The 22,693-nt window shown below is 40.9% G+C and overlaps 2 protein-coding genes and 1 long non-coding RNA gene across 5 annotated transcripts; 2 read left to right on the top strand and 1 right to left on the bottom strand.

Moving 5' to 3' along the window:
- Positions 1-3,493: 3,493 nt before the first annotated feature.
- Positions 3,494-4,626, top strand: LOC135099692 (uncharacterized). Its single transcript, XR_010268287.1, has 3 exons — positions 3,494-3,632; positions 3,805-3,920; positions 4,065-4,626. It is a non-coding gene; the product is annotated as an uncharacterized LOC135099692 (long non-coding RNA).
- Positions 4,390-15,455, bottom strand: LOC135099690 (beta-galactoside alpha-2,6-sialyltransferase 2-like). Of its 2 annotated transcripts, none has more exons than XM_064002105.1 (8): positions 15,340-15,455; positions 10,463-10,617; positions 9,573-9,811; positions 9,100-9,263; positions 7,061-7,152; positions 6,268-6,467; positions 5,904-6,081; positions 4,390-5,399 (listed from the first exon to the last, which is right to left on the bottom strand). In XM_064002105.1, the coding sequence occupies exons 2-8, from the start codon at positions 10,614-10,616 to the stop codon at positions 5,137-5,139; spliced, it is 1,290 nt and encodes a 429-aa protein (XP_063858175.1). In that variant the 5' UTR covers position 10,617; positions 15,340-15,455; the 3' UTR covers positions 4,390-5,136. The 2 variants fall into 2 exon arrangements, with proteins under 2 accessions (XP_063858175.1, XP_063858176.1); XM_064002106.1 differs by having other exon boundaries at positions 10,469-10,617.
- Positions 15,456-15,669: 214 nt separating this feature from the next.
- On the top strand, positions 15,670-22,297 carry LOC135099691 (uncharacterized). 2 transcript variants are annotated; one of them, XM_064002108.1, is made up of 5 exons: positions 15,670-15,784; positions 19,243-19,456; positions 20,030-20,266; positions 20,511-20,753; positions 21,660-22,297. In XM_064002108.1, exons 2-5 carry the CDS (start codon positions 19,337-19,339, stop codon positions 22,200-22,202), a joined length of 1,143 nt encoding a protein of 380 aa, XP_063858178.1. In that variant the 5' UTR covers positions 15,670-15,784; positions 19,243-19,336; the 3' UTR covers positions 22,203-22,297. The 2 variants fall into 2 exon arrangements, with proteins under 2 accessions (XP_063858178.1, XP_063858177.1); XM_064002107.1 differs by having other exon boundaries at positions 15,689-15,820.
- Positions 22,298-22,693: the final 396 nt, after the last annotated feature.

Below are 22,693 nucleotides of genomic sequence, written 5' to 3'. Positions count from 1 at the left end.
TTTTTTTTTCAGGTGTAGAAAACCCCAAAGAGTAACATAGGGAAAGATAGTGTTTCAGGCACACCTTGAGGCTGCTCAAGATGTAGCATTCCATAAACCTGACCAGGAATGTAGTCCAGATTTGTGGAGCAGTCCATCTATGCATCATTTGAAGTGCCTGATGTTGCTTGCTATTCATGTAGACTAATACAAAAAGGTGGAAGGAGCATTTACATCTTAAGTTATCCCGCACAGTGCTCATGGGTAAAGGATAGGACATCCACCACCCTGCTTCATTCCTTGACATCTGGATGCAGCAAATTTGAACTGTGTACAGTTGAGATTTGTAGAGTTAATATGTGGGTTAGAGGCATATATTAAGTGTTTCCTGGAAGTTCTTCCATGCCTTGATGAAAACAGAACTTTGTGAAGAACACATAGTAACTAATATTATCACATAAAATGATGGACTATACTCAGTTGATATTATATAATAATGAAAATAGATCTGGTTTGTACAGTGTATGTATGTGTGATCTATATTGTTGTTAGGTCTTGGCATTGCCAGTCTTTGAATGAGTTACATGAAGAAAGTTAAACCTTTCCTCAGCAGAAATTGTTTCTGCAAGTGGCTGCACAATACCAGCTGACTCACAGAACCACATCCAGGGCCATACTTTGTTGTGTGATTGCACTATAAGACGTATGTATGACCGTTCCCATTTCTTTGTAAATGAAAACCATATCTAAATATGATTCCATCTTCATGTTAATGTTTGTGATATCCACATTTAGCCAAAATAATAATCATTATATTTTAATGGGCAAACATTTCATCTGTAATGAGTGAAATGACATTGTTAGTTCAAAGATGTTTGTTGTTTTTATATTCCAGAGTTTACTGTAATTTCATGGTTAGGTAAATTTAGTGCCCTTTAGTGTTAGTACTCTGTGCAAAGTAGTAGTAATTTGTAAGTGATAAAAAATTGAATGCTGTATGACCAAAACCCATCAGACAGGAGCGGAGAAGGCAGTAATACTTTTTTGTGATTATAAATTATTCTTGGTTATTGCATAACCAAAGTCCATCAGTTAATGAAAATGAATTGATGATTATATATATATATATATATATATATATATATATATATATATATATATATATATATATATATATATATATATATATATATACACACACACACACACACACACACACACACACATGTGTATAAAGTATCCCTGATTTTATCTACATTTAGAAATACCAGTCCGTGATTGCATTGTGCATTTAATCAATAAACAGTGTATAAAATCCTGTTTACTGATTGTGCATGCCCAGCAGTTGCTTACACAATGAACAGGAGTACATTCACCCACGCACACGCATATAATCATCCACAGTACTCAAGAACCTAGACCAACTGAATGACCAAGCCCAAAATATTCACGTGCATCATGAGCACAGAATTTGCATAGATTATTATCTTTTCCTGTATCCCTCCCTGTTGAATTTATCATGATGGTTAATTGCTTGGGACAGATCCTCACGTCATATATATATATATATATATATATATATATATATATATATATATATATATATATATATATATATATATATATATATATATATATATATATATATATATATATATATATATATATATATATAAGCACACACACACACACACACACACACACACACACATACATACACACGAGCAGCAGTATACACGCTACATTTGAGAGAATAGTGAAAAGAACCAAGTGATAAGAAACACAATAGGAACTTATCTCTCTCTCTCTCTCTCTCTCTCTCTCTCTCTCTCTCTCTCTCTCTCTCTCTCTCTCTCTGGTGGTTTTTCTTTATGCTTACTCTTTTCACAACTGTTTTTGTATACCGTATGTGCAGGATTTTTCTTAATACACTGCGTGGACACACACAAACACACACACACACACGCTGCCATGAAGAAATGTGGAAACCAAACTTAGCCAGTGTGCGTGTGTGCACTGTGCCGAATACCCAGACACCGTAAAGCTGGATCACATCACCATAGGGAAGCACTTCTGTTAAATTTTACACTGAGAACTGTATTGAGGTTATCTAGCTTATGATTAATTTATTTGCTAAGATCTGGCTTCAAATTATTCGATATGATGAAAATATATTATATATATATATATATATATATATATATATATATATATATATATATATATATATATATATATATATATATATATATATATGGCACTGGAATGTATTCTTTGCTTATTTAGTCTATTAATCCTCATTTGTGCTGAAAATTATAATTAGAATATGGATGGCCTCTTATGTTGTGTTTCGTCCTAACAATTCTGTAAAACTGAGTTGCTGACCTGTGTTAAAAGCCAACTCATGTTGACAGAATGCTTCAGCCATGTACTATTTGTAGTAGCGGTTGTCCTTGCTTAGCGCTTATTTGTGTTGTCATGATGATAATGATAATGACATTCATAGCATAACATATCATTAAGTTGCTGAATGCTGACGCTTATATAATTATAATAGGATGGTCTCCTTATTTGTAGTGTACTATAGCCTGCCATCTTACCGACAGAACGCTGTTGTTATTAATATTTTGTTTCGTTTGTATGTTTGCATGAACGTGGTGGGCAAGGTTCACGTTCAGAAACTTCCTGCAGCTTAAAGGTTCATATAATCCCCTCCCCTCCAAACAGCTGGTATTTTTTTTTTTTTTTTTTTTTTTTTTTTTTTTTTTTTTTTTTTTTTTTGGTTTCTCTGGAAAATGATTGACAAGCTTTCGAGAGGAGAAATCAAGATTATTATTTATGTGTGTGAGATTTGAATAATTGAATATGAATGTTGGGCATTAGATTGTCTCCTTTCGATCGTCATTGAATTCAGGATGTGTCTGCACTCATTCATCATTGAGCTTAAATTCTTGTGTGTTCAGCCAAAAGACGACCAGGACATCCCACCTCGTCTTGAGAAAATAGCTATTAGTATGACCTTGGCAATATTCCATTTTGCTTCTCCGTGCAATAGAGTGCAATTAACACGACTAACCATTATTGTTTATAATGATATGGACTTGAAATATACTTGAATTTGGACAGTGTTATTTTATAAAACCTTTATTGAGATAGTGTGTGTGTGTGTGTGTGAGACGTCATAATCGGCGCCAGCCAGTGCAGGGGTACGTCAAACTGGCATCCTCACATCTTTGACAGATAATACGTTGTTTAATACCTTCACTAGCGTTCAGTACTGTGATGTTTATAACTCGTTAATTAACAGATTCACATACTGCACACTGCGCAAGGCAACAGCAGATGTCGTAAGCCGTTCGAGCCAAGCGAACGGAAACGGTATGGACTCCGCTCTAGTCCTGATAGTAATTCACGCTAATATGAACGCTGTGTGATGTGAACAGGAAGAAGCTCGTGTACTGGGTAAGTTTTGGGCTGATAGTAGAAGACTGAGGGACGGCGAGGGTAGATAATTATTAAGAAACACATGAGCCAGCCAGTCTGGAGCCTGCCCGGTTGCACTTTTGTTGTGAGCCAGCTGCCAGTCGTCAGTCGTCAGTCCTTGGTTGAACTTCGTTCACGGTGGGTGTGCTCTCAACCCTGGCACAGAGAAAGTGAGTCGTGTTCGGTCATTCGCGTGCTTATCGAAGTTATTCATCCACTAAGTTGCTTCAAAATTTCGCATTGGGATAACAACATACCAGAGTTTTAAATGGTACTTACCATCGGCTTCCATTTTTTAAGTTAAACAATAATTTACGTGATGCCCTTTTATCTTCCCTGCAGTAGGTAATATTGTGTCGACACATTAGAGGCAGAGAATGACGCGACCAGTGGTGGTGCTAGTGGTGCTGGTGCTGATAGCAGCGGCAGGTCTACCTTTGGGTCAGACTCGGACGACGGTAAGTTAGCACATGAGGTAAATAGGATTTTAGACCGAAAATTACATAATCAATTATATTTATCTCTTGAAATATAAGAAACAATGAAAGCAAGCAGGCAGACTGTTCTTTGACCTTGAATGATCGTTATCTTTGTTATAACAGGGAAGTTGTAATGGCGCGTGTCAGCGCCTGGACGGAAATGGACTCTGCCGAACAATATACAACTGTCGATCAAACACCGATGGAGGAGAAGCCTTGGGCTCCATATTTGGATCGACACCCTGCAGGCGACGGTGCTATGCTTTCGTCCGGGGCCGGTGTCGCCTCAAGTTTTCTTGCCTGCTGGGGTAGCTGCAGGCCCCCGCTTGTTCCTGGGAATGAGTGTGGCGTGTACTCAAGTAACCCAGCAGTATTCCAACGTGTTATTTGTTCACAAGTATACCGATAATTTTACATGAGTAGCAAGGTAACAGTAAAACAGCATGAAACTAGATGTTTAATTAAATGCGCATTTATTGAATTAAGACAGCAATATTTAGCCTATTTAAAGGCTATAACATTTAACTGTAACAGTGATAATACTGTACGTAATTATTTAACATTATTTAGTTGCAATATATTCACGCTGCTTTCTTTATAACATGGGTATTAAGCAACCTTACCAACTGGTTTCAAAAATTCACAATTATCTGTTAAAAGTCTTAAATAAAATGGATAAACCATCCAGGCTACCTTGGCAGATCATGTTTGTAAACAATAGACGACATTGCAGTGTCGAAACGCTCCTGAGTGTTGTTTGGCATCAGCGTCGAATATTCATACTAAATCACAGCCACTTGGAAAGAAAAAAAAAAGGCAAAAAGAATAACTGAAGAGCATACCGCATTACGCACCAGTGAGACACACAGTATGGAAGGCATTAATCACTATCACTGTATCCACTTAATGGGGTGAGCAGTCGGACATTTTTTTTTTTTTTATACATATGCAAACACGCTCATCAAGCCGTGGGATTTTGTTAGTCACAGACAGCCCGTGAGGGCGGCATCCACCTGTCATCCGAGGTGGGGTCCCTTGCTGGGCGCTCGTCGGCATGCTGTACTGATTGTCAGAGCGAAAACTCAAGGAACACTGGAGCCAACAAGGAGGGTGAGAGCTTGCTGTAAGATAACAGTAGATGCGTATGTACATGTAATAAGAGGGCTTTAATTATATTTCTGCTGAAATGGCTTCACTACCTGGCGGGACTGCGTGTCGGGCAAGCAATAGTTTTAAAGCCGGGTATCCTCACAAAGCCTCGGGCGTAGGTATCATAGTCCCCGGCGGAGTTGAGCGTGAGGGTCGTCAGCTTCTCGGTGTCGGTGGGGTGCCAGCCGCCGAAGGTGCAGGTTGTGTCATTGTACGGCAGCCAGTAGTGGCACTGCTCCGTCATCCTCAGAGAAGGTACAAACTCCACCACGTCAACGCTCTCGCAGTGTGCCAACATTAGCATTATTCCTGTGGAAGACATCAGCATGTAGACTCCACGCCTCCCTTACCCCATGCAGTGGTCTGAGTGTTGGTATCATTCTGAGCCCAGAGTAATGTTGGTTTATTCTCGAGTGTACAGTAATGTTGCAATAGTGATATTAGCTCTGAGCACATAATAATGGTGCACTAATAGGATATTATTCTGAGCATGTTGGTATTGCTATTGGACAATGGTATTCTGAGCATAGTAATGGTGGACTATGGTATTATTCTAAGCATATTAATGGTGGACTATGGGGGATACATCAGAAAACATTATTTAATTCATATAATATCGGAAATCAATTTATGATGAAATTGGTGAGCATAACAACAAGAAATAAATACACCACAGCATGATCCTCCCACATTCATAGCGTTCATCGTTGCGTTAACTACCCGAGCCAGCAATCTTCTTTCTCCATTGCTGTTGCTGTTACTTATTTCACCCATACTCCTTCATGCGTGTGTGGCACTTATTTGGACACGTACCGAGGAAACCTGTGGAGGGAGGGTTGGGCAGGAGGCGGGAGTCTGGAGTGTAGCGCTGCAGCACGTCCCAGATATTCCACATGGAAGCAGGGTGCAGCATGTGGAGGTCCTCGTACGGCAGCATCAGGCGGCGGCGGAAGTACTCAGGGAAGAAGTCGAAATCAGGAGCTTTATACCACTGTGGAGTATGGGGGGGCGGTATATGACTCTCTCTCTCTCTCTCTCTCTCTCTCTCTCTCTCTCTCTCTCTCTATCTATCTCTCTTTTTCTGTGTGTGTGTGTGTAGGTTTGATGTTTCGAATCCATTCTCTCTCTCTCTCTCTCTCTCTCTCTCTCTCTCTCTCTCTCTCTCTCTCTCTCTCACCTCGTTCAGGTCACAGGAGTAGTGGCAAGGGTCCCATGCTAACACAGCCACGTCCTTATACAGTGGCGAGTCCCAGAATTTAAACTCAGGCTTCACCAGTATCCGAGAGTTGACGATCCGGAGCGTGGTTCTCGTACCCACGTCCCCCTCGAACCCCACAGTCGGGGCGTCGTTGAAGCGAACAACTGCATCGTGAGAGTCTGGGAGAGAGAAAATGTAGTACGAGTTTATTGGCAATACCCTCTGATTTGTTAATGCATTCTGCAGGATCAACAAAAAGCAAGGTGGGAAAGTGTGTGTGTGTGTGTGTGTGTGTGTGTGTGTGTGTGTGTGTGTGTGTGTGTGTGTGTGTGTGTGTGTGTGTGTACTATAGGTGGGTGGATCTGAGACAGACAGTGGCCTCTGATCAACGATTTTTGTGGCATTTTGCATGGTCGACATAAAACAGAGAGAGAGAGAGAGTTATGCATCATCAAGGTCAGGTTTCAGCACTGGCCAACAACAATCACGACAGTAACTCAATGAGGAAGTGGGGACATATTTGGCTCATGCTGTGAATTAGGCTACACAGCTTCTTCATTTTTTCTTCTTGTTATTATTCATTACATACATAACATTCTGAACTGGAAATGAGTGCCTGAGTATAAACATAGGCGGGACACACACACACACACATTCTCTCTCTCTCTCTCTCTCTCTCTCTCTCTCTCTCTCTCTCTCTCTCTCTCTCTCTCTCTCTCTCTCTCTCTCCCCGTTCATATTAACACAAACTCAAAACTCCAATATCACCCACCAATGAAATTTCCGAGGTGAGACCCCTTATTGCTTCCCGCGCTGGACACCACGACGCACGTGTTGAAATGCCTCCCCTCCAAAAGCCCAGTGCTGCAGGGAACGAGAGGTCAGGGTCACCGGCGGCTCTAGCTAGGATAGCGAGGGTCGAGCTTGAGAAATGCATGAAAATGGGAAAAGTGGTAATTTCCTTCCTTCGTGCAGCTGTGAGAACAAGAGTACGTCCCGTCACGCCCTTCTTTATCTTCTACACTAGGATGGAATGTAAAGATGACGATGACACTTCCTCAGGCCTGGATTTTTCAACGCTCTGTTCTCTCATCAGGACAATTTTCAAAGGTTACAGAGATGATACGTCAATGGGTGATCCTCGCAGATGCTGACGTGGAATCCTTGAACTATCACCAGAATCATGAAATCGTCCCTGAAAACTACAATATCCTCCATTACTACGATATTTTAAATTTGTCGATATGAAGCATAAGACGTCTGGGAATGCAAATTTCAATGTCATTCTTCGAAATTTGGTCATACCGGAAAAGTAGGCAGGATGAGAGTGTGGAGCTAAACTATTACCATTTCACTAAGTTTGAGAATGCAGATTTCAGTGTCAACCTTCGGTATTTCCAGTGAACTTGGAAAAAAAAAAGTAGACAGTATGGGAGTGTAGGACTTAAATCACACCACATTGTTTGATAATGTAGATTTGTCACCCTTCGGAATTTCCAGAGAACTCAGGGAAAAAAAAGGTAGACGGGATGAGAGCAGGGGAACGGGATCACTGTCACCCTTCGGCATGTATGTATACCGAGAAAAGCTGACAGGATGTGAGTGTGGGGGTCACACCACTATGTTTGTTCCACGCTGTGTTCGAGAGTCGCAGTATGTGTTTACTATGGTGATGTAATTTCCGTTGTTGTTGTTGTTGTTGTTGTTGTTACTAATAATAATAATAATAGTAATAATATTACGACCACTACTACTATCATATTTATTATTATTATTATTATAATCATCATTATTGTCATTATTATTGTTGATGCTGCTGTTGCTGTTGTCGTCCTGGTCGTTGTTGCAGCTACTCTTGCATTTATTTTGTTCTTATTACTTTATGATAACCGTTGTTAATTGTTATCATCACCATCATCATCATCATCATCAGTAGTAGTAGTAGTAGTAGTAGTAGTAGTAGTAGTAGTAGTAGTAGTAGTAGTAGTAGTAGTAGTAGTAGTACTAGAAACAACAGCTTCAACAACAACAACAACATAATAATAATAATAATAATAATAATAATAATAATAATAATAATAATAATAATAATAATAATAAATAATATTCCTCGCGCTTCATAACAAACATTATGTCTCCAGAAAACAAGACGGTTCATATCAGCACTGTTCTTCCGGTCTTGACGAAACGCTGTTTGCGCTGTCTTTAGAAAGGCGATTTGGGATTCACATAAATGTATAGTCATGGTTAAAAATAACCTCACACCTACACTGTTTCGTAAATCCTCGTGAATGAAAGCTTCTTAACACCTCAGAGAACTTAAGATCAAGGGAAAACTAAGCACAGTGGGAAGTAGTGTTGTATGGTACTTGACTTATAGCCTTCACTGTAGTCACATTATATTCGTATACCTACATAGAAGTTTTAAGGTGTGTATGGTAATTTTGTACGTACAGGTTAGACATGTGAATGGATTGTGGTGGTGAGAAAATACGGGATGAAACAGATCTTTATTCCTCTGACGCTTTGACAGTAAGTCTTCCTCGGAGAGAATAGATAAACTGTTGAAACAATAGAGAAAATCAAGATCAGCTTCATCCTCCGTTTTCTGACTGTTACAATCCACTGTAACTTTAGGGATTTCGTCTAACAAAGCATGGAGTTATCATAAAAAACTAATGAGTTATACCAGTACTCTAATGAACGTATATATTCCGACAGTGGCGTTCATTCCCTCAGTCTTTGTTCCTATAGAGGTTTATGACTCTCTACCGTATAAGTAACCGGACGATAGCTCAGCGCCACACTTACCTAGGAAAATGTTTGGAGACGCCCTGGGAGGTAAAGGGCTCGTCCCCGTCTCGCAGCGTCCGCACCCCAGCCTCCCGCAGGGCACACAGCAGCTCGTGGCCGGTGATGGGGCCGGGACCTCGCCGCCGCCGCCCTTTGTACAGCACCTCGTAACGATTCTCATGCTGGGGATGGTAAAGGGTGGATGGTTAGGGTGGCTCTCTCTCTCTCTCTCTCTCTCTCTCTCTCTCTCTCTCTCTCTCTCTCTCTCTCTCTCTCTCTCTCTCTCTCTCTCTCTCTGACATTCCTTCATAGTGCCAATATAATCAATCCCTTCTCCTTTCCTCTCCCCTCTTACATCATCCCTCCCCTCCCCTCCCTTCGCTATGTCATCCTTTCCCTTCCCTCCACCCGTTCTTTACACCCACCCACACCCACCCACACACACACACACACACACACACCCCTTCCCTTTCCCCCTCTTCTCTCTTTACCTTCACCAATATACTGCCTCTTTCTTTCTGCAGTCTTCGGAGGCGTACAAAAATGTCGACCTTGTGGCGCTGTATCTCCTGAAGCAGCTGCTCGCGGGTAGTGGGCGGAACTGTGGGTGGGGTGGGCGTAGTGGTGGGTGGCGGCGGGGGCGAGGGGCGGGACAGGGGCGGGAGGTTGGGCGGCACGAGGTTGGAGTGGAACCTTGGCTTGCCTGGCCTGGGCTCCGGGTCATCTTCCCCTGTCAGAGAGAGAGAGAGAGAGAGAGAGAGAGAGAGAGAGAGAGAGAGAGAGAGGGAGAGAGCGTTCAGCCTTCCACACTGGACATTAGAACAATCACCAAAATAAGTCATGCATCCAGAAAGAAAATACAGACATGACGGAAAAACATCAAAAGTTATGGACACTTTTTAGCGATATCAACTGATGATTTTATTAACTTTATAATAACACTTTTATTACAACGAAGTGGTTAAAGATAATTTCTATATAGTTACTCCTCCATTACAGTCCTATCTTGTTTTACTCCGACTAACAACTAGTGACAAGATTAATTTTGGATGTTGTCTGTAGCAGTGAAGGAGTAACAAAGACTTCACACCACGAGTTAACTCAAGCCTGTGAAAATACGATACAAGGCCACATTCTGAAACGCTTTGCTCTCTCACCATGGCTGTTTTCAAAGGCCACAAAGTTGATTAGTTGTGTTCTCAAGAGTGTTTCTCGTGTTAGTAATATAGAAATTTTGTTACTCTGTCTATAAAACAGTAAAAACACCCTTGTAAACCCGTGTCACTTCAACTAGAAGCTTGCTGAAGGTATTGAAGGTGCGAAGCAGAACTGTTTCAGAATATGATCCAAGGTAAGAAGATTCAAACACGCACGCACTCACCCTTACCCTCAACCAAAGAGGCATCCTGGGAGCGGGACATTTGGGAGGTTCGAGCGTACCGCCAATACTGAACCCACAGCAGGTACAGGTAAGAGCCCATGCCCAGGAACACCAGGTTGAGGAACAACCACACGCTCAGGCCCAGCATCCGCATCCTGCCGGGAGGAGAAGAGGCAAGGCGTTCACACAAAGGCGAGTCTGTGTATCTGAAATTTACGGCTAGAAAAACAGAGTTAGAGCAGCGTCGGGTGTTGGGAGTTCATGTATATTCCATTAGTGAGCAGAAGAGGAATACGCAATGCTGAAACCTAAACTGTCTGACCTTTTTATATCTATATATGAAAGAGGTACACTGACCAAGGACAACGAAAAAAAAAATGGAAGAGATAATATAAGAGCAAAAGAAAAAAAATATGGTGCCAATTCCTAAAGGCCAGTTTGTTTGAAAGAATTTTGTATTTTACTGATATTGATGTTAACGATGTATAGTTTCTGAAAAATGCTTAGTGCAATAATGATAATTGTTTTTTTTTTCTCTTTTTTTTTACTGATGGGGATATTTATCCTCTCTCTCTCTCTCTCTCTCTCTCTCTCTCTCTCTCTCTCTCTCTCTCTCTCTCTCTCTCTCTCTCTCTCTCTCTCTCCTAGCAACTCATTATCGCAATCATAATGAAAATGTTAGAAAATAGTTATGCGCATCTCTCTCTCTCTCTCTCTCTCTCTCTCTCTCTCTCTCTCTCTCTCTCTCTCTCTCTCTCTCTCTCTCTCTCTCTCTCTCCACAGCTAGATGATTGTTTGAGTTAACGCTGGCCAAACGAGACACGAGGGGATCAAGTTGACGTCACAGGAAGTGCGAAGTTGAGAGAGAGAGAGAGAGAGAGAGAGAGAGAGAGAGAGAGAGAGAGAGAGAGAGAGAGAGAGAGAGAGAGAGAGAGTTGCAGACCAGTGATACAAGTGTCATATTCGTTCGTTATAAACATGATTTGTATCGATGACGCAGTTAATTAATTAAAGTGGTGAGAGTCATGACAAAGGGCATTTACCGGCATACACACACACACACACACACACACACACACTCTAACAACGCACTAAGGCACGTATTCAGAAACACTTTGCTCTCTCACCACGACTATTTGCAAAGGCCACAGTGACGCAGGTTTTCAAAGGCTGTTTTTTTTTTTTTCTTATGGCTCTAGTAATAAATGAATAAGATTTTCACATTATTAGCAGGATAAACATTCATGAGAACCTGACTGATCAGATGATCAGTCAGGTTCTCATGAATGTTTATCCTGCTAATAATGTAAAAATCTTATTCATTTATTACTAGAACCATAAAAACAGCCTTGAAAACCCGCGTCACTTCAACTACAGCCGCCTCCCTCAGAAGTGGTTCAGAATATGGACTATAACTTTCATTGTCTGTGCGTAGTGTTTTTTTTTTTTCTGTCTTGTGTCTTCTGGTTCTTATAACTAGTAGGACTCTTATAACTAACCAATATTTTTTTTTTCGTTTTAACAACAGATTAGAGGACTTAAAACTGAGGGGAAAATACAAATGGCAAGTGAAAGTAAGTGATGAAAGTTCTTTGACTTCTGACCACGAGTACGTATTGTCAAAACATTCCACTGTCAACCATGACTATACTTTTAACGTGCATTAGGGAGATGTTATCGGGGTCTTCAGGGGTGTTTTCATGATTGCAATAGTTTAATAAGCATTCAGCATCATCAATGGCAAGAAAATTCTTAAAAACAATTAATTTTCTCTGTGGGCTTTAAAAAGAGTCCTGATGGGGGAGCGTTTCCGAGTATGGAGCAGGAATATACAAGTCCACGTAGCGAGTGTCAGACATCTCGTATCTTATCAGTAACATCATTAAAACGATTTTACTCTATTACATTTCGATACCCAACGTTACGTCTCTCTCTCTCTCTCTCTCTCTCTCTCTCTCTCTCTCTCTCTCTCTCGCTCTCTCTCTCTCTCTCTCTCTCTCTCTCTCTCTCTCTCTCTCTCTCTCTCTCTCTCTCTCTCTCTCCAGGCTCCCGATTGTCTACCTCATATAAACATACCTATCACCAAAAAGAGACTCACAGCTCCCATTGCTTCCTACTGATCGGGACATCCTCTCATTCACCCTTTAGCGAAGGCGTGACAACAACACACAAGGACAGTATTCTGACTGTACCAGATAATGTTGATGATGGATGTTATTTTCATACGACAGATGAATAGATGTCACAGAGAGAGAGAGAGAGAGAGAGAGAGAGAGAGAGAGAGAGAGAGAGAGAGAGAGAGAGAGAGAGAGAGAAGGGGAGGGGAATACACCTATAAATAATACGATTACAGATAGCTCTATATAGCCATGTCCATTATTACTAATTAGCCAGTTGTAGTTCAAGAACATTTATGCTCCTTCAAAAACACACACACACACACACACACACACACACACACGTGGAGCTTCTCGAGTCAATAGTTATTCAGCGGAAGACCTCGTTTAATCCACAGGTGTCATTGGTCTTCTGCCTGGCACGCTCCACTTCCTGCTCTAGTGTTTGTCCTCCCCCTTGCTAATACCATGATAATGCGATAGGTGCTGTGAATGACTAATAATATACCAATGTGCACTTCAGGGTGGATGAAATTATTCACGATGTCACGAAACGATAAAAATAATACATGGAAACGGCGGAGTTTTTTTCTTTTTTTTTTTCAGTGAGCCTTTTTTTATTATTATTATTTTGTTTCCCTTAGCCAGTATCCCTCTTACCTATAAAAAAAAAAAATAGCAACAACAAACGCATGAATGAAGAGATCGTACTGAGGCGTGCAGAACTGTTGACGCTCTGTTGAAAATATATTATGAGTTAGGAGTGTGTGAAGTTACAAAATCACAGTGTTACTGCCTCTTTAAGTGTAAGGGAAGGATACTGCCCGTGGCGACACGACACACCAGACAGGAACATGCAAGAGAGATAGGCTCACTTTATCTTTGTTGGGAACGTGCGACGAATGTGAGCCTTGGGGGCAGTGAGGCGAGGCGAGGTAACAAGACGTGTCCTCTGGGTGTAAGATTTTGTTCCCATTTGTTTGCATTTCTTATTGTGTGTGAAGGGGCGGAGACTCGAAAGAGAAGACGGTCATTCTCTTCAGTTCAGTGGAATAACTCATGAACGTGAGCATAACTTTGAGCCACGTGTCATGCGGTGGTGCGGTGGTATTGTGCTGGCGTCATGGTGCTTCCTGGTTTTCGTTTCAACGAATCCTATACTGACAACGTTGTACAGGTGATACGCCATGAGGGTTTAATAAATTTGTATAATCCTGTTAGATATATTAAACTAAAATAGTTTATCAGTTCATGAAGTTCGAACATACAATAAAAAATAGAATATAAATAAATAAATGAAAATATAGATAAAAAAAATCTAGGAATACCATCAGAGGTGCCTCCTTGTTTGTACCTTCCTTCTTACTCCGGAAATAAAAATAATATTATTATATCTGATACTGAAGAACGTGTTTAGACACTTTGTTGTGCATTCTGTGTCTCCTCTCCAAAACACTTTTTTTTTTTTACTTCTACAGATAAGTGAGACAGTCAGCCTTACCGATCGTAATAACTCATACTCGTAACTATCAGAATAGTGTCAAAATGGGTATAAATGGAGCGAGGCATGAACTATGCAGGAGAGCCTCGAACAGCGCTGTAGCTAAAATATTTATATCAAAGCAAAAACCTTCTGTGAAGGGAGAGGAAGCAGGGGCAATAAATACAGTACAAGGAGAATTGTCAAATATAGCCTTTGAGAGGGGGAATGGGAGTGGTGTGGTGCACTCACTATTGCAGCATACATAATAATGCAAAGGTGGTTGACTAGAAGTGCACAAACTGAGTTAAAGTGCCTTTTCTTTTCAGTATAAGGATGGAAATTTTAGTCGAGGATACAAGATGCTCACAGGTGGTCACGTACCGTCCTCCCCCTCTAAACCTCCATCCCTCTGCATTCCCAACGACCTCGCAGCAGTGATTCTGGGTCTTGATTATGCGAGAATCTAGTCTGCAATTCTAGAGCAGTGGTTCCCAAGCCCGTGATCGCGACCCAAATGAGGATCACGAGTATGTGTCTGAGGATTTTTTAAAGTTCTCAAAAAATTAAAAACGAACTATATATAAGTCTCTCTCTCTCTCTCTCTCTCTCTCTCTCTCTCTCTCTCTCTCTCTCTCTCTCTCTCTCTCTCTCTCTCTATATATATATATATATATATATATATATATATATATATATATATATATATATATATATATATATATATATATATATATATAAAGGATCGCAACCAAATAAAGATTGGGGACCACTACTCTGAGGTATGCTCGGAGATCAAGCTATAATTTCAGTTATTTATACCATAACATGCACGTTTCAGAGAAAACCTACACAGAATATAGTATACACATGATCGTCCTTTCACTTCCGCCCACCCAACATGTGTCACGCAAATGTGTACAAAAATCTCTGGATGACGTCCAGCAGTAGCGGAGTGCCCCGAGTAACATTTACCCTGGGGATTAAACTCACACGACATTCTAGTTATTGATTTTGTCTTGCCTCGCCCTTCCTGTTAGTAGTTCTCGCCCTCAACCACAGCACACAACACAGCAAGGCACTCACACTGGTGTTCTGCCTCCACCATGTCATCATAGCACCACCCAAAGCCAAGTTGTATGATGGATATCCGCGGAATTTAGTAAACCACATCAACCAAGCAGAGCATTTTGTGTTTACACAGAATATTACACCACTTCATTGATTCATGAGGCTCCAAGGAATGCAGATTGTAATATGGTGGGGTAATAAGACATTACCTGGCTGCCAATGGGGAGGGAAGTTGCAGGTTCGAGTCAGTGGATGCATTTTTCACCCTCACCCCACAACTCCACCTGAGCGTCTGGCAGCGCCGTGTGTTGCCTGACAAGTGACGAGCGACATCTTGTTATCTTCTGGTTACTTCGTGGTATATAGTTCACAAGCCATATTTAATGTTCCAGCATTTAGCTACTGTATTATAGCAAACATTCTGTAATATGTTTGATCCCCGAATTGTTAATAGTAGAGTGCGGTAAACCCATATATAGAAGTTTAATGAATGAGGTAGGGAAAAGATCATATCATTCTTTTAGTATTTTTTTTATTTATTTATTTTCATTTAATATTTAGTATTTGTTTATAGAATTGTGTAAAGTACCAAAAGCAAGATGCGCCTCACATGTTTTTGTTATTGTTTACATGCGGCGAGGAGCAACGAGGCAGGTTGGTGGTGGCTGAGGTGTATTGCAGTAATTGAAGGTAAACTGTAGTATAACACTATTACAGAGATGTATAATGCGAGGATTGCTTTGTAATTCAATAATGACATCCGAAATTCATCTTATTTTCAGCGTATCTTGCTACAAATGCAGCCTGCATACTCTTGAAGTAGAAGTGTTTATATTGCAGCAAGTATGGAGTATGCGGCGTCGAGAGAATTAACCCTCAAGTAAAGGAAGTGAATAGCTATAAAACATGGGATGTTTTAAAGGGGGCTGCAGGGCAAATGGGAAGGATACTTGCTGAGTAAATATGAAGATGCCCATTCCCTTATCGATGGATTCCTTACTCGGGTATTTCTTAATAAGAAGTCCGTTCCCCCATTCCACTCCCAATCCCCCCCGCCTAACTGCTCAAACAAGGTTAATGGCCTGTGGGAAATCGGGGGTTTTTGGGGGATGAAAAATAAGTGAAATAAGGGCGTTCAAAAATTTAAGGAAATATAATATTTTGAATTTCCCTAACGTTTCCTAGTCCGTAGACCCCCTCCTGCTTGGATGTTAATCTAACGTAGCATAAACTAACTTAACCGGTGAAGCTGTGCCTCCCCTAGACCCCCTTCCCCACTAGGATGTTAACCTAACCTAATCTAACCTGACCTAGCATAACCTTACCTAATCTAACCTAACCTAGCATAACCTAACCTAATGAGGAACCTCAAAAATTATACTGTTATGCCTTACTGGTGTGATGTGGAGATTCTCAGGGCGATGGAGGTGGGTACAGTTTGGCGGGTTCCTTAATAAACACATGGAACCTCTTCCTTATGTCTGTATAACACATCTTAACCATTGCTGTTGCTAAATATCTCACATAGTGATTTCTTTTCCTGCAGAACACTGGCACTGTTTGCTTTACCTCCCTCCACTGAGTAGCCATATTAAAAAATGACAGTGACCCTCTATCAGAACACTTGACATGATGCTAAAACAAAGGAAAAGTGTAACTGAACCTACCATGGAAAGTCATAATTGGCGGCCTCAGGAATGGTCTCACGAGTGGCAGCGTGTGATTGGAGGGATCAGCTGTATAGATACCATGAAATCCTAATATGCTGCTACCCACAAATTCCAGTTATAAACAAAAGAAAATTATTTCACTGTTTACTCTTGACTGGTGCAGAGCTTGTTGGACTTAGAAAATATCAAATTTCTCCACACTCGCGAGTGCTATTACAGCCATACTATACACGTGTCCCCCAATTTTTTTTACATTTACGGCAAGGTCACCGAATCCTTCTCTATGACAATGTGAGTTTCATGCATGTAAGTAACATGGACGTGATATCCAGATTAATCCTTACTTGTGTTGGTGCCTGATGAGGGCATGTTTGCACTGATGTATTTTGTAACTTGTCTAGAGTGGGGCTACACTTGACACGGTTTCAGTTTGCTGGCTGCCTCATCCAAATTACAGTGACAAGTACGAGAATATATTCATGTCACCATTCTCTTTTGTTATTATTATGTAAGTGCACCGTCTTATGGCGAAAAAAAAAAATGCTCTCAGTGAAGTACTTGGGTCACATATAAAACAGTGGTGTATATCTTTTACCCTGCACAAATTGTTTGTTCCTGAAATATTCATTTTTATCAAATTTATCATTTCCTCTGCCTAACTAAATGTAGTCAGGCAGAGGAAATGATAAATTTCCTCTGCATCATTCTGCAGGCAGAATTAGGAGGAAGGGAAGTAAGGAGAGTAGGAAGGAGGTAGAGGAGGGGAAATAATGCCTCAGTCAATGAAAAAAATAAATAAATAAATCAGTCAGTAGGCAGGCTGTATTCCCCAAGGTTGGAGGGAAGAGATTGATTTTCAATCAGTCTTGGAAGATGGCTCAGTGCAGTAGCTGCAAGTGTGATTACTTTGAGGTGATAAAATTTCACAGCAATAATGAACTTTAGCCCATCTCCAGTTCTTCCCACTGAAGACTTCAGTGATGAAGAAGTACTAGAAGACCAATATGTTAGGTTAGGTTTAGTTAGGTTAGGTAAGGTTTAGTTGGGTTAGGTTTAGTTTTTTTTTTTTTTTTTCAGTGTCATATAGGAGGATGAAACTATTTTTCTGGTATATTTTGGTGTTTTGGGGATGAATTCTTCTGCTTGTTTTCACCAGAAATCATTGATTTACATGTATGGGGGGATAAAAAAAAAGTTGATTTGCATCGGAAAGAGTTACTAGATTCATTCAAAACACATCAAAATCTACCAGCAAAATGTTATTTCATCCGAAAGAGTTTATACCCAGTCACTTACCTCAGTTTTTGTTATCAGTTTTTTATGATAATTGAGACTTGTAAGACATATTTCTTCTATAGTCTTTCCATCACAAGATAATAGTTTTCGAGCTAGGAATTTTTCAATAATTACTTGGCCCACCTGGAAGGCCTGTCATGGTGGACCTGATTAGCTCACATCTCTGCAGTCAAGACTGCTGCCACCAGTTGATATTCTTCAACACTAATATTGAGTGCTCCAGTCACATTTGATAGTTCCCTTACTTCCTCCCAACAATTTCCAGTGTTAATGAAAACCAATAACATATGCACATTACTAAGTTAGGCTTGGTTAGTTGTAGTTTAGTTGGATTTGGTTAGGTTTAACGTTTTCTTAACGATTTTACCTTTTCCCTGGGGATGTTTTTATGATTCATTTGATTTGGGGCCTCATTCTTCAGTCAGAAATTCATTGGTTTTTCCATTCTTCTCTGCCTGTGGGTCTAGGGGTGGAGGGAACAGGAAAACAAGGCATTTCCAATGGAAATGAGGCTCAAATTCATGTGAATCATGTAAAAACAACGAAGTCACAGGACTGCTATAAAGTAAAAATTTACCCCTCTTTTCACCAGGTGACATTGTCTTTGACAGTGTGTGTATCACTGTTCACAATACTGTTGACCCAATTTTTCCAAGACCTGTGTGTAGTAAAGCTCATAAATTGACCCTTAAAAATGTTCTGTTTTTACAAGTTTTCATCATCTGCAGTGTTTTGGAAGGTGCCAAGGTTTATGGAGGTGCAACCAAATATCTAGTTTTGTGGAATTACAATAAAATACTTCTTCCTCAACTATAATTTCTTATGGCCATATCAGTTTTGAATACTTGCACCCCTCCTTGCTGTATTAGAGGTTGAATACGAGTAGTTGATGGAACTATAGAAACTACCATTTTATATTACTGTATTTCTGGCTTTGTTTGTCAGTGTTCTTTATCTTGAAGCTTAAAACCTGTATGTTAAGAAATCTTCAAGAAACATACATACTCACAGATGTACAGGAACACTGCATAAACACTTATATGGATTGTACTAATAATGAAGAATTTATCAAGAAACTACAGAATATAATTATGTTAATATAGCAAGTAATGTACAAGGTATTTTTGATTAGAATTTTGTTGACAGAAACAAGGATAAAAATAACAGCAGAAACTCCAGAAACATGAGAGAAAGTTCCTCTAAGCACATGTGAGAAGACCCTCGCTGGTATGTTCCATCTATGCAGGTCTTCGCTATGATCACAGAAAATTTATGGAAGTGCGGGATAATCACTCTCAACTTTGGCAAGGACTATGGCTCCTGCACTGCCACCCTTGGAGAGACCAGAGTGTTGGCACAGGTGAGCTAGAAAAAAAAGTTAGTTTTGCACATCACACATTTGACATTAAATTCTACCTCTCTGGTCTGATTATATATGCCCGTCTGAAACAAGATATCCTTATTCTAGGTTAATAGGTGCTCTCTCTCTCTCTCTCTCTCTCTCTCTCTCTCTCTCTCTCTCTCTCTCTCTCTCTCTCTCTCTCTCTCTCCTCTCTCTCTCTCCTCTCTCTCTCTCCTCCTCTCTCTCTCCTCTTCTCTCTCTCTCTCTCTCTCTCTCTGCTCTCTCCTCCTCTCTCTCTCTCTCTCTCCTCTCTCTCTCTCTCTCTCTCTCTCTCTCTCTCTCTCTCTCTCCCTCCCTCTCTCTCTCTCCTCCCTCTCTCTCTCTCTCCTCTCTCTCTCTCTCTCTCTCTCTCTCTCTCTCTCTCTCTCTCTCTCTCTCTCTCTCTCTCTCTCTCTCTCTCTCTCTCTCTCTCTCTCTCTCTCTCTCTCTCTCTCTCTCTCTCTCCTCCTCCCCCCCAAAGCTGTGCTGGTCACCACTCAGCAAGCAGTAGCTTTAATGATGATGGTGATGGTCTCAATGTTTACTTGGCAGGTGACATGTGAGGTAGTGGAGCCTCGTCCCTCAAGGCCAAATGAAGGAAAGCTCTCCGTAGCAGTGCACCTTTCCCCCATGGCAGCACCACATCTGGAGCCAGGCCGCACTAATGACGTGGTGGATGAGCTACAGCAGATTCTTGACCGCAACATTAAAGAGTCTCGTTGCCTTGATCTGGAGTCTCTCTGCATCCAGGCAGAGGAGAGTGTGTGGCAGCTGCGTCTGGATGTGACTGTGAGTAAAGTCATACATGGCTCACTCTCTGTCTTACACACACACACACACACACACACACACACACACACACACACACACACACACACACACACACACACACACACACACACACACAGATAATAATTTTGCTGTGATAAGAATTGCCTCACTATAAAATATCTCCGTCTTGTTATAATGTAGGATTTCTTAATTTGTGGTAAAAGTTTTGGGAATAGATTTACAGCTATCCCATAATCTTCAGGTCCTCAACCATGCTGGCAACCTTGGAGATGCATGCAACTTGGCATCTGTGGCGGCACTGCGACACTTTCATCGGCCAGATGTAACAGTGGAGGCAGATGGGCGGGTAACAGTTCACACCCTGGAGGAGCGTCAGCCGGTGCCCACCTTCATGAGGAAAGTACCAGTCTGCCTCACATATGCCTTCTTCATGGAGGGTGAGAAGTGTCACGTGGTGATGGACCCCACTGAACAGGAGGAGAGGGTGAGTGCAGTGACTGACATGACCAATTTGGCCATAATTTGGTAGTTTGTAAAGCATGTCATTATGTAAAATGTTAGGCATACATGAATACATACTATTAAATTTTCAGCAAGTGTTGGATCTCTTGATCTCTTAGCACCAGGAATCCCACTGAGGATCATTATCTTTGACAGGTATCTAGGAAGAGCTTTTCTCCATGTAGCTATGTTTCCTTTAGTTCTTGACCAAGAGCGATGAAACATAAAAAGAAAGAAAAAAGAAAAAACATGAAAAGCTTCCATTATTCTTCCCTAGGACAATGATATCACACAGGTATCCACAGTCTAATGTGTCTTAATTTAAATGGATGTGGCTATCTCTAGCTACAGCTGACACACACACACACACACACACACACACACACACACACACACACACACACACACACACACACACACACACACACACACACACACACACACACACACACACACACACACACAACACGGTTCACTCCCTTGTTGTGGATAGTTTTCTTTTTAACTACAAATCAGAATGAATATAAAGTAATAAGTGTGTAGCAACAGATGTTCAAAATAATGCCTGCAAGTACCTGATTAAGGCAATAATCCATTCAATGAAGCACATTAGATATACCTCCTGCCGTCATCCTGAGGCACACACAGATGTTACCTGCCTTCCCATAGTGTAAGAGGTTTTAAACCTTTTATAAAACTTAGGTCTAGTTTTAGAAGTTCTTTCCTAATTGAACAGCTTAGACTCTTCAAGATCACATCAGTGAGATTTTTCTTATGCCATTTTCTCGTCAATATGTATACATATTTTATATTTCAGTCCACTTATATGATTAATTAGATTTTGTAAGATATGCCTGTTTACTATTACTTCATTTTCCTCTCATGGCAGGTGATGTGTGGCAGATTAGTGGTGGGACTCAATCCTCATGGGGAAATCACCTCACTGTTGTTCCCTGGGAGAGTGGTGATGGAGAAGCAGACTCTTCTCTCTTGTATCCGTAAAGCATTTTCCAAGGCCAAGTCTGTGGCTGAGTCTGTACAGCAAGCCGTTGATGATGATCTAGCCAAGCGTAAAGCTGCCTTCATTAAGCCTAGTGGATTTGTGGTCAAAAGCTTGAGGTCAGACCCTGGCTACAACCGCTGGCTAGTTGATCAGAGAGTGAGTCAGAAGAGGCTGAAAGTGGAGGAGAATGAAGTTCCCATGGAGGAAGAAATGTCAGACTCTCTTGAAGAATCCATGAAGCAGCCCAGAAGCACTGAGGACAGTGACCATAAGCCACAGATGACTCCGTCAGGTAAAAGCCCACATATGGAGATGGACAGTGATATGGCTGATGGTACTGAGGAAGAAGATGATAATGATGATGATGATGATGGTGATGAAGAAGAAGAAGAGGTTCAGAGCAAACTTACTGCAAAAGATTTACTCTGAGGCAGTAAGCCAGGTTATCACTGATTATTTGAAAAGACAAGAATATATGTACATTTGTTATTGCACACATCATTAATAAAAAGTTGAGCTTTACATTGTCATATTATTAATTAGTACAGTATACTGAAAGGTGACTTCATTATTAAGAAGCTTTTATTGGAGGTAACATATCACCATATAATTACATTTATTTCAATATAGTCCCATAAGCTAAGTGATCTATCTACTTATTTTGGCAATCACACACAGGGTGGTCCATATAAAACACCACACACTCACACACATCATTCACACCCCTACCCCTGCCAGCCCATGATGGAAAGGGACACAAAACTGAGTGACTGAGTGATTGAGACTGATAGGCTGACTCAGACAAAGTTGTCACCACTGCTCTGTGCTTCTCACTGGTTCTGTCCTGTGATGTTTAATTCAGTAAGAATTTATGGGGATGTGGAAACACTAGGTCACTAGAGTTTCTGTGTATTACAAGA

The sequence above is a fragment of the Scylla paramamosain genome, chromosome 4, assembly GCF_035594125.1.
Source record: "Scylla paramamosain isolate STU-SP2022 chromosome 4, ASM3559412v1, whole genome shotgun sequence".
Lineage (NCBI taxonomy): Eukaryota > Metazoa > Arthropoda > Malacostraca > Decapoda > Portunidae > Scylla > Scylla paramamosain.
This window is presented reverse-complemented; position numbering and strand designations above follow the sequence as displayed.

Coding starts and splice junctions, on each gene's coding strand:
- LOC135099690 (XM_064002105.1), bottom strand. CDS start 10,616: ATGCGGATGCTGGGCCTGAGCGTGTGGTTGTTCCTCAACCTGGTGTTC. Junction 9,812..10,462: donor CTCTTTGGTTGAGGGTAAGG/GTGAGTGCGTGC, acceptor TCTCTCTGACAG/GGGAAGATGACCCGGAGCCC. Junction 5,400..5,903: donor TCCCTCCACAGGTTTCCTCG/GTACGTGTCCAA, acceptor TGTCTTCCACAG/GAATAATGCTAATGTTGGCA.
- LOC135099691 (XM_064002108.1), top strand. CDS start 19,337: ATGCAGGTCTTCGCTATGATCACAGAAAATTTATGGAAGTGCGGGATA. Junction 20,267..20,510: donor AGCTGCGTCTGGATGTGACT/GTGAGTAAAGTC, acceptor CATAATCTTCAG/GTCCTCAACCATGCTGGCAA. Junction 20,754..21,659: donor CCACTGAACAGGAGGAGAGG/GTGAGTGCAGTG, acceptor CTCTCATGGCAG/GTGATGTGTGGCAGATTAGT.